The 14,701-nt window shown below is 39.8% G+C and overlaps 1 protein-coding gene across 3 annotated transcripts in view; it reads right to left on the bottom strand.

Moving 5' to 3' along the window:
- The window catches only part of TMEM19 (transmembrane protein 19), a 48,602-nt gene extending 35,215 nt beyond the window's left edge, over nucleotides 1-13,387 (bottom strand). For 2 of the 3 annotated variants that reach the window (XM_021922605.2, XM_021922604.2), the window contains exons 1-5: nucleotides 12,668-13,001; nucleotides 9,713-9,826; nucleotides 2,838-2,975; nucleotides 1,902-2,156; nucleotides 346-555 (exon numbers count right to left, since the gene is read on the bottom strand). In XM_021922605.2, coding sequence (XP_021778297.2) covers nucleotides 346-555; nucleotides 1,902-2,156; nucleotides 2,838-2,975; nucleotides 9,713-9,826; nucleotides 12,668-12,797 — 847 coding nt within the window. In that variant the 5' untranslated portion in view covers nucleotides 12,798-13,001. Of the gene's footprint in view, nucleotides 1-345; nucleotides 556-1,901; nucleotides 2,157-2,837; nucleotides 2,976-9,712; nucleotides 9,827-12,667 lie in introns of all 3 variants that reach the window. The other variant, XM_021922606.2, reaches the window with a different exon arrangement.
- Between the last annotated feature and the right edge of the window lie 1,314 nt (nucleotides 13,388-14,701).

Genomic DNA, 14,701 nt, shown 5'->3' with positions numbered 1-14,701 from the left:
TAGGAAAATGAATGGAAGGAATTGTATTAAAATGATATGATCCAAAATGTCTTGCTTTTCTGGATTAGGTAATGGCCCACACAAAAGCGTCTGTTCTCTGCACTATTGTATCTTCCCCACACAGCTGCTAATCATTGCTGTGCAGGACTAATTCGACTAATTCTCTTTCAATTAATTTAATACAAAAGAATAAGAAAACCAAAATTGTGAGGGACTTTGCCCTATCATTTCTAGTCCCTCAACACCCTGTGTCTTTGGATTTGTTTTCATTGTTGACATTTTTTCTTTCTTTTCCCTATTTCTTTAACACACCAATAAGTTGCAAGAATGAAGGAATGTTCTTACCAGTATACTGCATTATAGCCCCTAAGTATGAGTCCACAATTGATCCTAGTAATCCAGCTAAACCACCAAATGCAATAATTGGCCACTGGGGGGCAGAAATGTCTAAATCATTCACAAAAATCAGCTGTGTGAGGAAGTATGCAATGCCCACAAAGGTACCACCAAGGAGACTGGAGACAAGGCCCACCACTGTAACTCCTCCATTGGTACCTGAAGAAGAAGAAACATGTAGAAAATCATCTGGTTAATAATCAGCAAACACATAAAGGCAAGGACAGCAAGGTACCTATCTAATCAAGACTAATTTAAAGAAAGCATTCTCTTTAAAGCAATCTAAATACTGTAGCTATTTAGAAAATAGTATTTTCTCCTCAGTAACTCTTGACATTTTAAGTGATGAAGCAGAATGGTTCAATGAAGCCAGATTCCCTGGTTTCAATCTTGGTTCCGCTTGTCTCTCTCAATCTCTCTCTCTCTTTTCAGAGACAAGGTTTTGCTCTATCAACCAGGCTAGAGTACAGTGGTGTGATCATAGCTTACTGCAGCCTCCAACTCCAGGCTCAAGTGATCCTCCCACCTCAGTCTCTATATTAACTGGGATGACAGGTGTGAGCCACCTTGCCAGGCCCAATTCTGCTACTCTTAAGCCGTGTGACTGTAGTTAATTTATCTAACTTCTTTGTCCTTTAGTTTCTTTATAAGACAGAAATAATAAAAGAACCAATTCATATGATTATTAGGAGTACTAAGTGGCAATCCATGTAGAGCAGTTACAATAGTGCTCTGTAGTAGGTATCTTAAAATGTGTTAGCTGTTATAATGATGATGAAGAAGAGAAGAAAAAGGAGGAGAAGGCGATGATGGGGGATAGGATGGGGTAGAAAGAAAAGAAGGGGACGAAGAGGAAGAGAAGCATCAGAAGACAAAAAGAAAAAGCAGTACAGGTTGAGTATTCTCTTTACCCGAATTGCTTCGGACTAGAAGTGTTTTGGATTTCAAATTTTTTCAGAGTTTGGAATATTTGCGTTAATATAGACTTACCAGTTGAACATCCAAATCTGAAAATCGTAAATCTGAAATGTTCCAATGAACATTTCCTGTGAGCATCATGTCAGTGTTCAAAAAGTTTAAGATTTTGGAGCATTTTGGATTTTGGATTTTCAGATTTGCGATGTTCAACCTATGTAGTTGTTGATAATGTTGATAATGGAGAATTGAGATATATGTTAAAGCACTGATACCATAACAGGCCCTCAATAAATATTCCATTGTTCCCTTTCTTTTCCTTCCCTACTGATATGTTTGCAAATCAATCTCTAAGTTCCTGTATTGCTTATCTAGGTCTTGCTAACATTTCCTGCAAATACTATTTATTATTACCAATTTAATAGTCTATGGAAATTTTCCAATTATTAAAGAGACTAAATAAAGTTTTTAAAAGACTCTAAAATAAGAAATACATTAAATCAAGAGGTTTTTTGGTTTTTTTAAAGAATCTCAAACCAAGACTCACCAACTGTGTCTACCAATGGGTCAAAAAGAAGAAAAGGACTCACCAACTGGAACTTTCTCCCAGGTTGTTATCAGTCTTGGAGGACTTTTACTCAGAACTGTGCCAACTTCTGAAGCCCATGTGTCTCCAGCAGAGCAGGCCAGTGCAGCCAAGAGAGACAAACACATCCAGGAAGCAGAGTACTGCTTGGAAAAATCGACTGGGATTTCCCCAGGGCCATTTTCTATCATGTACAGCAGGGCCAGTTCTGTGGGTACAGCTCCATTACAGAATACCTGAATCCAATTCCTTTGCCCACCTGGAAACAAACAGATGAAAAGGACAAACAAATGCTTTCTCCTCAGAAGAAAAACCATGCAGTTATAGGTGTTTATGTTTTAAAGTTTATGAAAAGAAAAACAACGAAAAAATATTTCAAAACAGTAAAAGTGTTATGGTACATTTGCCCAGATTCTATACTGTTATTAACAAATCTGGAAAAATTATGACAGACTCTAGTGCTTCTAAAATTCTGCTGTTATTTCCTATTGTTGTGAATAAATTATAAACTCAATTTGGCTACTAAAGGAATTCTCATATAAAAAGTGATGTGTTTTGACAGTCTAAACAACATTCTGATTGAAAGCTTATGTTGGCCAGGCGCAGTGGCTCACGCTTGTAATCCCAGCACTTTGGGGGGCCGAGGCGGGTGGATCACGAGGTCAGAAGATTGAGACCGTCCTGGCTAACACGGTGAAACCCCGTCTCTACTAAAAATACAAAAAATTAGCCAGGCATAGTTGCAGGTGCCTGTAGTCCCAGCTACTCGGGAGGCTGAGCCAGGAGAATGGCGTGAACCTGGGAGGCAGAGCTTGCAAGGAGCCAAGATTGCGCCACTGCACTCCAGCCTGGGTGACAGCGAGACTCCGTCTAAAAAAAAAAGCTTATGTTATGATGAAATGAAGTTTACTATTTTGAATAATATCAAACATAATCTTACCTTCCTTATATTCTGAATCTAGACGCTTCTTCATTTCTCCCTTCCATTTAGTGAGTTTTGAAGAAGACAAGAAAAACATCAGCAAAGAGGTAAAAAAGCTGAAATTTGCAATGGTTAGGATAAATCCAACCACGAGCCCTGAAAGAAACATATATAAACACAGAATTATATTCAATTCATACATCAATGCCGTGAAAAAAGGATGGATTTTTTTCGTTTTTATGTTATAACCTGAAATGTACATTTCTAACAATTTGCATTTTGCCAATTAAGTTGTTACCAAGCAGTAACCTGAATGCGATTTTGAGTACACATTTTTTACCATATTTTAATCTCATTTCAAGCAATGCCATATGAATGTAAGATATTATTTTAGATAATATTTTTAAAATACCTTTATTTTAAAAAAGTAGAAATAGAGATGGGGTCTCACTATATCGCCCAGGCTGATCTCAAACTCCTGGGCTCAAGCAATCTGCCCAGCAATGGCCTCCTAAAGTGCTGGGATTGCAGGAGTGAGCCACTGCACCTGGCCTTCTTTTTCTATAATAACCCTTTCCATTGCTTAGCTCAAAGTTCAGATATCATAACCAATGAGATAGTTATTCATCGACTCTTCCAGAGATGCTCAATTACTGGTATTTAACTTTGGTACCTTTTAATTGAGAGCACAAGAAATAGGGTAACTTGAAATAAAGTATTAACAATAACAAAGTGCTTCAGCTCTGGAGTTGAACAGTCTAGAGTTCAAATTTTGGCTCCTTCACTTACCTCTTCAAGATTAGGATAAGTTACCCAACCTCCTGAAGTCTCAATTTTGCACTGATGAAATGAGAATAATCAGAATTTACTTTGCCAGCTTGCTGTAAAAAGTCAGGGATAATTTTTGCAATATGCTTATTATATTATCCAGGATGTAAGAGGTCCTTAATAAGTGTTACCTAACGTCATGGATACTAATAACAGCAACAGTTCCAGTGGCAAAAGCTCAACAATAATCATGATAAATATTATAATATTGTTATCCAACCTTTAAGTTTTTTCAATTGATTTTTAAAACATTAGAAAAGTTGTACGCAACTACTGAAGGGGAAAGTCAAAACATATGGAGGTATACAAATTGAAAGTCAAAGTGTCTCCCCTCCTCCTCTTCATGAATATTCACTGTTAACAATTTGTTCCGCCGTCTCTAAACAAACCCAAAGTAGAAGAGCCCTAAACAACCTACACTGAGATGTTACAAATGGCATCTATATCCTTTTTACTTCAACCACCTTAAAATAGCACATGAGGTGATCAATGTTCATGTTGGTGACAGCTTCAGATTGAGGAAATGAACAAGACAAGTTTTGAGGGAAGGGTTTCTTTCACGTAGTCCTAAGACAGCTTAGAACTTTTAGCAACTCCCACCTATGTCTACATTTTAGATTAGTAACTGCTATCTCCTGTTCGTATCTTTTCCACCTCTCTATCCTGCAGATCTCTAAATATCATTGATAAGGGGTTCACAGATATGACAATAGGGTACTCCCAAATAATTTGAAGACTTGAGGACTATGGTTGCCTTCTGAGCCTTAAATAGGTAAATTCTGTACCTAACAGATAGCATCAGGGGAGTAAAATGACGCTGTCTACAAATTTCTGACAATGGGAGTAGAGTTATACCCCAAATTCCAACCAGGGTGACCTGGGTAATCTCCAGGAGGTGTAAAAGAGAAAGGCAGGACTGGAATTTCATAGCAATTTAATAAACTCAGGGCTAACCTATTGATTCATACATATTCTATGATAATTTAATTGGCTAGCCCAAAATGTAGAAAGTGAAGGCCAAAAAACCAGAGGTTGGCAGATTTCTTGAACCACGTCCAAGGGAGGGGAACCCGTGATCTGTGGACTTGCATAACTGTTTCTCAGACTTTGTACTCACCAAAGCAGCCTTCTAATTATAATCCGACTTCTCAAGTGGCCTGACTACAAGAATAGGGCATGCCTGAACAGTGATGTTTGTGTTCTTCTGCCTGGTAGTTCTTCTATCTGATTAATAAAGTGGCATTCTGGCTCATATAGCAATCCTTTATGACAATGAGCAACATTCAACCAGTTTTCTAGGCTCTAATCAACTCTGGGTACATGACAGAGTGAGGTTTCTACTTCAGAAAGACTGAAACCAGACCCAACGTATAGTGACCAAAAAGAGGTCAGGCCACCCTTGTGAAACCACACAGAGCACCACCACTGGCCTCTCCTGACAACACCCCCTCTTGCTATGCTCTTCCACAAACACTTTACCACAAATCCCCCTCATGTGACCCTCTCCTTATTCTGGCAATGCTTGCTGTCTCTCCAAATGACCAGAGTCCTCCACTTCAGTGTGCAGCTTAGAGACGAAGTGTGACTGAACCCCTGCCCAATCCTCTCAATACTGAGGTATATGTTTCTGTCATGAACGGTTCTAAATACCCAGATCCTGAGGAAGTTCTGTAACTCTTACTTCTCAATCCTAGACACACTAAAGTCATCATGTAGGAAAGTAAAATTCCTTATAACTGCGTGTATTAGTCTGTTGTCATGCTGCTAATAAAGATAAACCTGAAACTGGGTAATTTATAAAGAAAAGAGGTTCAATTGACTCACAGTTCCACATGGCTGGGGAAGCCTCACAATCATGGCTGAAGGCAAATGAGGAGCAAAGTCACATCTTACCTAGCGGCAGGCAAGGGAGTTTATGTAGGGGAACTCCCCTTTACAAAACCATCAGCTCTCATGAGACTTACTCACTATCATGAGAACAGCACGGGAAAGACCTGCTCCCATGATTCAATTACCTCCCACCAGGTCCTTCCCTTGACATGTGGGAATTATGGGAGCTACAATTAAAGATGAGATTTGGGTGGGGACATGGTCAAACTTGTATCACTGTGGACAGCAGTAGTGGAAGGAAAACAGTAATAATAACTAACATCTATAAAATATTTGTATGCCAAGTACTGTGCTAAGCATTTTACATGGATAACACTTCAAGATAATTCATTGCCATAGATACCATTATTCCTTCACATTTTATAGACAGGACAAGTACAACACTGAGAGTTTAAGTGATTTGCAGTCATACTCTAGGATAGTATTCCCAACTACTATGATATATTTTAAATCAGCATTAGATTTTTTTTTTATCCTTAAGGAAAGAAAAAGTTCCAAACAGTAAGAAAAGCTGGGTGTGGCGGCGTGTGCCTGTAGTCCCAACTACCCAGGAGGCTGAGGCAGGCGGACTGCTTGAGCCCAGGAATTCAAGGCTGCACTAAGCTATGGTTGCGGCACTGCACTACAGCCTGGGTGACAGAGCAAGACCCTGCCTCTAAAAAAAGGTTTTTTGGGGACAGGGCCTCGCTCTGTCACTCAGGCTCGAGTGCAGCAGCATGATCTTGGCTCACTGCAGCCTCCGCCTTTTGGGTTCAAGCGATTCTCCTGCCTCAGCCTCCCAAGTAACTGGGATTACAGGCACCCGCCACTATGCCTGGCTAATTTTTGTATTTTTAGTAGAGCAAGGTTTCACTGTGTTGCCCAGGTTGGTCTCAAACTCCTGGATTCAAGCGATCTCCCTACCTTGGCCTCCCTAAGTGCTGAGATTACAGGTGTGAGCCACCATACCTGGCCATAACTTCTTTTTACACAAAAAGGTAGAAAAAAAAAAAAAGACAAACGTTTCATAGAATGAAATAATTAGGAAAAAAGCAAAGGTTTTTAAAAATCAGACTACATCTATTCCTAATCATCTATTATGTATCTAGCACTATTCAAAGAAACATGGGACACAGAAGCATAAGATACTCTTTGTCCTCAAGGAGTTTACAATCTAGTAGATTTTCTTTATGCTCAAACAGATCAAGTGGCATGTTATACCACCATGTAATTTTTAGAAACATGCATATTATATTTTTGCTACCTGACTTTAGAACTATCAGTTACTACTGAAAGTAAGTTAATGACATGCTTCCATGTACTACTACATCTGATCATTTCCATCTCTAAGGGCTGGCAGCAAATAAATGACTTCATTAGATCTGAATCCTATTCAATAAGAATACTTCATTAAGCACTAAGAAGCCTAGAACCAGAAACTTTCTTAGTGGGAATACTTCATTTAATTTTACTCTGCAAGCATTAGTTTCAATTTTCTGCAGTTCTCATTGTTTTCTGCCCAGAACTGTCTCTTCATCTTTGAAATCTCTCTATATACTTCTCTATTAATGCAGATGATAATAATAATCAGCATATATAATGAGGTAGGAGAGAGGTCAGAGGGGGAGGAGTAATGTGAGCAGAGGTATGGAGAAAGAAAGAAATGTTTGTGGCAATGCCAATTTAATAGTCATTCACGTATAAAAATATGGTTGAAAGTACATAATCACAAACAATGAACATTTTTGCACCATTTACAAAGATGTGTTGCCTCACATAATATCTTGTTTGAGCTTCACCAATAAGCCCATAAGGTATTACTATTGGAGGTATTTTAGAAGAAAGAAGAAAGTGAGGCTCCTAGGAGTTATGCAGCTTTCCCAAGTTTGCACTGATAATAGGTGGCAGTGTTAGGTTTCAAATACATATCTTCTAATTCTAATCAACATAGGACAGGAGTAGATGCCCAAGGGCTAGAAGGCAGCCCTTCCAGCAGCAGGAAAGAAACAACAGGAGAGATCATAAATGCCAGAGAAGCAGGACAATATACAGCACAGAAGCCCAAGGGAGACAGAATTTCAAGAAGGACTTGACCTTTCTTTCTATAAGAATAATAAATTCCAAGGCGAGGATATCTGAGAGCTTTTTTTTTTTTTTTTGACACAGGGTCTCACTCTGTTGCCCAAGCTGAGTGCAGTGGCACGATCAGCCTCCTGTGTAGTTGGGACTACAGGTGTGCACCACCATGCCTGGCTAATATTTTGATCTTTTGTTTTTTTTGTAGAGGTGAAGTCTCATCATATTGTCCAGGCTGGTTTCAAACTCCTGGACTCATGTTATCCTTCCGCCTTGGCTTCCCAAAGTGCTGGGATGACAGGTGTGAGCCACCGCGACCAGCCCAGAAAGAACATTTTTTAGCAAAGCATAACTCCATGTTATTATATTTAAGCAGAGATTGTTCAAGTTATGTTATAAATGAGTTAATACTACCAAAGTGCTAACAGCAGTGCCTGGTACATAGAAAGTGTGATACAAACATTTGTTAAATAGATAAAATATAACCATTCCTAATACTTATTGATTACATGGTAAAATAAAATTCATACAAAAATATCAGTATGTCTAGTTAACTTTAATTCTCAACTACCCCACAAAAGGAAAAGAAATCTCACAATATAACTTAAAAAATATTTCTTAATTATGAAGAGAATTGGCACGATTTTGAAGAACTCTGCCTAATAATAATAGTTATAAGCACTGAATAAATGTTGGCTATGTGTTCAGGCAATGAGGTAAGGACTTTAAATTATCTCATTTAATTCTCTCTATGCCCTAAAAATGAAATAAGGGGGAGATCGAGGCTTTGTGGAGCCCGAAGCTTATATAATTTGGGGTTCCCTCTTTAAGAAAAAGAGTACAAAAGTTTTGACCTTTGCAAAATTGACAAAACCATAGGACCATGAGAGCACACTGCTAGTTTATTTATTCAGTTTTATCTCTCACTTCTTTTCCTATTGTTACTATTTTCTAGTCAAATGAGCCTTATTATTCTTACTCTCAAATAAGCCTCTAAAATATCTGGACTTTTGCACTTGTTATTCTGTCGGCCTGGAACATGATTCTGTCAGCTCTCATTGCTAGCTTCTTTGGATGCCAGCGCAAAATGACCTCCTTACAGAAAAGCACCTGACACCATTTACAGAAGAATGCACCACGTCTTCCAACATATGCACTTAACACTTAATTATCTTTTCATTTTTCTCATAAACATCATCATTACCTGAACAGTTTTATATATTATCTACCTGCCCTAAAGAATATAAGTTTCATGAGAACTGACACCATGTTCTTTTTGTTTACAGATATATCCCAAGTTTTTAGAACAGTGGTACATACTAGTAAGTGTTCAATAAAAATTTGCTAAAAGATGGGTCAGGCATGGTGGCTTACACCTGTAATCCCAGCACTTTGGGAGGCCCAGGCAGGTGATCAACTTGAGGCCAGGAGTTCGAGACCAGCCTGGTCAACATAGTGAAACCCTGTCTCTAATAAAAATACCAGAAAAAATTAGCTGGGCATGGTGGCACAGGCCTGTAGTCTCAACTACTCGGAGGCTGAGGCATGAGAATCGCTTGAATCCAGGAGGAGGAGGAGGTTGCAGTGAGCCGATCGTGCCACTGCACTCCAGCCTGGGCAACAGAGCAAGACTGTCTCAAAAAATAAATAAATAAATAAATAAATAAAATTGCTAAAAGAATGAATACATGGCCTGTTCTCAACTCAGTTTTGGAAAATTAATCCAGAATGCTAAGTTTGGACTGCTCTGTTTGAGATTACTAACAGCAACTTCCAAGAGTTTATTCTCTCCAAATGCTCTATTTTACATCTAGGAGGAGTGCTCCAGTGTTTCTGCTGGTAGAAGACTAAAGGAGCAGAAAAGTCAAGGTTCATCTATCCTATTAATTTACTTTGTATCAATCACAAAATTTAATTTGTATGTTACACTAAAAGTGTATGTTAGTTTCTGAAATTTTGACAATAGGAATGCTGAGCAAGATGTAACTTTATCATTGTCTAAAATATATAACACTATGATTTGTAGTCAGTCTCATATATTCAGAATTTAGAAAACATAAATTTAAATTATATAAGCAAGCACTTAGTAGTTACTGTAAACATTCAAAATAAAAACATACCTCCTAGAGCCCCACTGTGATCTAGACTTTTCTTTTTAAGTCCATTAGAGACGATCAGAACAGGAACAACAACAGAAAACAGCCAACGCCATGGAGAAATAGGTCGTAAGTTACCTGAAACATTATAAAGGTGGAGCACAAATTGTGTGAAGTCTGCACAGGTTAGTTTTGGCAGTAAACTTCCATTACTGCTTTTGGACTAAAATACTGTCATAAGTACAAACACCAAGATGAAGTCACCAGAGAAAAATATAGTCATGCATCACTTAAGATAGGGATATGTTCTGAGAAATGCATCCTTAGGTGATTTCATGGTTATGCAAACATCAGACTGTACTTACACACACCTGGATGGTAGAGCCTACTATACACTTAAGCGATATGCTATAGCCTATTGGTCCTAGGCTACAAACCTGTATAGCATATTACTGCACTGAATACTGTAGGCAATTATAACAGAATGTATTTGTGTATCTAAACATAGAAAAAGTAGAGTAAAAATATGGTATTATAATCTTATGGGAACATGTTATATGTGTGGTCCGTCATTGACCGAAACATCGCTAGGCAGAGCACGACTGTATTTATGTTGAGACATGCATGCATATTTTCAGAGAAGCAGTCTTACTGGAGAATGGCCAAATAGGTTATGTTCAAGTTTTGAAAACCTTTTACTGCTATTTATGATAATAATGGATATCTAGATATTTAAAATGAATCTCCGGTTCATTTTTTTTCAAGGGGGCATATATTAAATTTCAAGCACTACCCAGAATGAACTCTTTCTGTAACAGGGTCTTACTCCTCTCTGCCTTTTAGAGGACACCTGATTCAATGGTTAGAAATTGATTATTCCAGAGGCTGCATCCAGCTCACAGACGTTTGGCTAGCAGAGTGTTTTCAAATAATTTGAGTCAATATTTAAAGATTAGAAGATATCATATAAAAATCCAGATTCTTGGCTTTTGTTTCAAAATTGGGAAGTTCTGGCCAACGCGGTAGAATTGACTGAAGGTAGAGAGGTCCCCTCCTTTAAACAGGCCGTGGCTTTCCCATTTAAACTGCCCACCACTCCTGAAGGCTCCTAAACGCCAAGCCTAAGTGATTTCCTTATGGTAAAGAAAACCGTGAACCACTGCTTGTATCCATGTTTCTATCAAAAATGAGAAAATGGGCCAGGCGCAGTGGCTCACACCTGTAATCCCAGCACTTTGGGAGGCCGAGGCAGGAGGATCCCGAGGTCAGGAGTTTAAGACCAGTCTGGCCAACATAGTGAAACTCTGTCTCTACTACAAATACATAGCCAGGCATGCTGGCAGGCACCTGTAATCCCAGCTACTTAGGAGGCTGAGGCAGGAGAATTGTTTGAAACCAGAAGGCAGAGGTAGCAGTGAACTGAGATCGTGCCACTGCACTCCAGCCTGGGCAAAAAGAGCGAAACTCCGTCTCAGAAAAAAAAACGGGGGTGGGAAATGAAAGACAAAGAGGGCCCAAGCATTCAACAAAAGATGAGAAATATCCTATTTCTGGAAGTGAAAACTATTACCACACGTCTAACACACAAAAACTTGCACAGTTTCATTCATTTGCATTAGGTGACTGGTCCGAGGGATATTTCAGTTTACAAATCCCGATTTATTCTATTTAGTTCAAGTCATAGTAAATACTATGACTGCATGACAGCCATTCACTAACAAGAATCTTCTCTTATACCCCTCCCCTAAAACTCTGATGTCCCACTGTGAATCATTATGAATGAAGAGCCCTGAGAGCTTCTGTATCCTGGAGAACCCTTTCCAATTATTCACGTGTTCTCTTTGCAAAAAGCCTACAGTCTGAAATGGCAATCCCTTACGATATAACCATTTAAGAGAGTTCACTTTCTCATTCTCCTTTTCATTTTTTCCCTTGTTGTAAACTGACCAGTATTTTGTTTTCATAGGAGAAGGAAGTTTCTGTAAATGGAGGCTTACACTCTAAAGCACCTTCAAAACCTTACAGATCTGAGTCCAGAGTACCTTATATTTAAGCAATGTAGCTTTAGGCTTTAAAAGGAGTCTATTCTTTTGAAGCAGCCAAATGGCAGATAAGTCCTTCAGCTCTCCAAATGTAAATATTATACCGTCTTTAATTCTTATTATATTTACAGAACATGTGAAACTGATAAACTACATTACTAATTTCTTTTTTTGAGACGTATTCTCGCTCTGTCGCCCAGGCTGGAGTGCAGTGGCTCGATCTCAGTTCACTGCAACCTCCGCCTTCAGGGTTCAAGTGATTCTCCTGCCTCAGCCTCCCGAGTAGCTGGGATTACAGGCGCGTGCCGCAACGCCTGGGCCATTTTTCTAGTTTTAGTAGAGCTGGGGTTTCACCATGTTGGCCAGGCTGGTTTGAACTCCTGACCTCAGTTGATCCTCCTGCCTTGGCCTCCCAAAGTGCTGGGATAACAGGCGTGAGCCACCGCTCCTGGCCCATTACTAATATTCTTATTCAAAATTAAAAGCATGACTGTAATTGCTTTACAAAGCTATGTTCACCTCACTTATCTTTCACCAAGACAGATGGAATAGTTACTTAACATATAAAGACATTTTGAAACAGGTATAACTAGGCCAGAAGTGGTGGCCTGTATTCCCAGTACTTTTGGAGACCCAGGTGGGAGGGTCACTTGAGCCTAGGGGTTTCAGACCAGACTAGCAACACAGAGGGACTCCCATCTTATAAAAAATAAAAATTAAAAAAAAGATATAGGTATAACTCGAATTATCACAACAAGCGTTTATTAAAGGCACTGTTTATATTATCTTGTTACTAAGTTAAATCAGGCTACGGAAGTTAAGTAAACACAACCATTCCTAACCATTCAGAGGATACGAGTTTTGGATTTCACAATGGTATGGTTTTAAATTTCACTGACTAGATTACAGAGAAACAACTTAGAACATTCATACTTACCATAATAGGTGCTTGCAGTCATTGACATAATCCAGAAAGCTAAGGAAATGCAAATGATCAGGCTCAATATAACTATATTAGTTATCATCTTTATATATCTTTTGCATATATTGTCGTTAAGATCTGTCATGGAAAATAAGGATGTGAGCTCCTGCGGGGCAGAATATTTAGCGTTTCGGAGAGAAAGTCATTTACGATGTGAGCAAGACACTTGTTCAGAGGCAAACATAAATCCCAACATATTCCACCGACCAAACAAGCAAAAAAAAATCACAAAAATTCAAACTCCTTCCGGAAATTCCTGCTGGACGGAGAGCTCCAATTCCTATGGGCGAGGTCAACGCCTCACCGCAAAAGCAAAGCCGCACCCGGTAGACGGTGAGGGCCGGCTCCCGGCTGCTCAGCGCCTCACGCCGGAGCCCCACGGGGAAAAGAGAAAGCCGAGGCAGCCAATCCGCGGTCCCGGCGCTGGCGAGCTCCACCCACCTCCCGTCGCAACCTTCTCACCCGCGGGCGGCGTAGGTCCGCGGCTGCAAAGGGGCAGCTAGGGCACCCTAACTTGGGCAAGTCTGGGAAGCAAGCCCGACGCGGCTGAACGCAGTCACGTCCGGACAGCTGCGCAAGGCGCCCTAGGCTCCAGGTCCAACTGGCCAAGGCCGAGACCCCAGGAGCAAAGCGCGTGCCTCCGCGCGCCCCCGCCTTTAGCGCCACCCCGCTGTGGGCATGCGCCGCAGCTGCTTAGGGGGACGTCACCTCGCTGAAGTGGGCGGGCACTGCTGGCATCCTGGCCGGCTGCGTTTGCACTGCTTCTCCGAAACCACTTTATAGGTACTAAACAGCATTATTTACTACCTATAATGTGCTAGACTCCTGGCTGCTAGCGAGGTAAAGTTAAACATAGATTCTGTTACTGAGCTCTCGTCATTATTGTCATAACACCACTTAAATTGTGGAAATACCTGTCCTCACACCCCTTATATTTCAAGTGTGTTCATTTAGAAAGCAAAACGTCTTGTTAGCATAAAAATTCTGAATCGTGGCTGATTTCATTATTATTATTATTATTATTATTTTTGAGACAGCGTCTCTCTCTGTTGCCCAGGCCGGAGTGCAGTGGCACATCTCTGCTCACTGCAACCACCGCCTCCCAGGTTCTAAGCGATTCCCCTGCTCCAGCCTCTGGAGTAGCTAGGATTAAAGGCGCCACCACCACCCCCGGCTAATTTTTGTATTTTTGGTAGAGACGGGGTTTCGCCATGTTGGCCAGGCTGGTCTCGAACTCCTGACCTCAGGGGATCCACCTACCTCGGCCTTCCAAAGTGCTGGGATTACGGGTTTGAGCTACCGCGCCCGGCTTGATTTCATGTTTTATGTGAAATTAACTTGTTTGCCTGGGTTAACAGTAACTAACTGATAATTACATATTATTTATCAATTTTTTCAGTTAATTGCTGACAGTGTAAGAAGAGGAGCCAAATTCATTTCAGACACAGTATGCAATTGTGTTTTAACCCCCAAGTAGTTACTTAAAAAAAAGCTCACATTATTTTAAATTTCAAAATACATGCCAAGACTGCTTGTCATTTTCTTTGGTAAGGCATCTAATTAAGTAGTTAACTAAGAACCAAATGTGTGAAGTAGGACTAAATAGTAGTGGGCTTCTTGTACTAGATAATATACATATGGTCTTTATGCTGAAATTTATTATGTGCCTACTTTCTTTTTGTCTTAGTCTATTCTGCATAGGTAAATGTTTGGATTATCTTACCAAGCTGGCCAATATCAATGCTACCAGACTATTGGGTAAAATTATTAATAATAAAAGCTAACGTTTTGTGGTTTGCACAGTGGCATTGTTTTTGTCTCTGCTTAGACAAAATTATGAACTGGTCTGTTTTTTTGTTTTGTTTTGTTTTTGTTTTTGTTTTTGGCCTTGCTTCACCATAGTCACAGAGTGACCCTCTCTGATTAGTTGGTGTTCTATAGGAAAATCATAGCCTAGCTGTGAATGTCAAACTATCTCCCAACACTGGG

The sequence above is a fragment of the Papio anubis genome, chromosome 9 (genome assembly GCF_008728515.1).
Source record: "Papio anubis isolate 15944 chromosome 9, Panubis1.0, whole genome shotgun sequence".
Taxonomy (NCBI): domain Eukaryota; kingdom Metazoa; phylum Chordata; class Mammalia; order Primates; family Cercopithecidae; genus Papio; species Papio anubis.
Note: the sequence above shows the minus strand (reverse complement) of the source record. Positions and strands in the feature narration are given on the sequence as shown.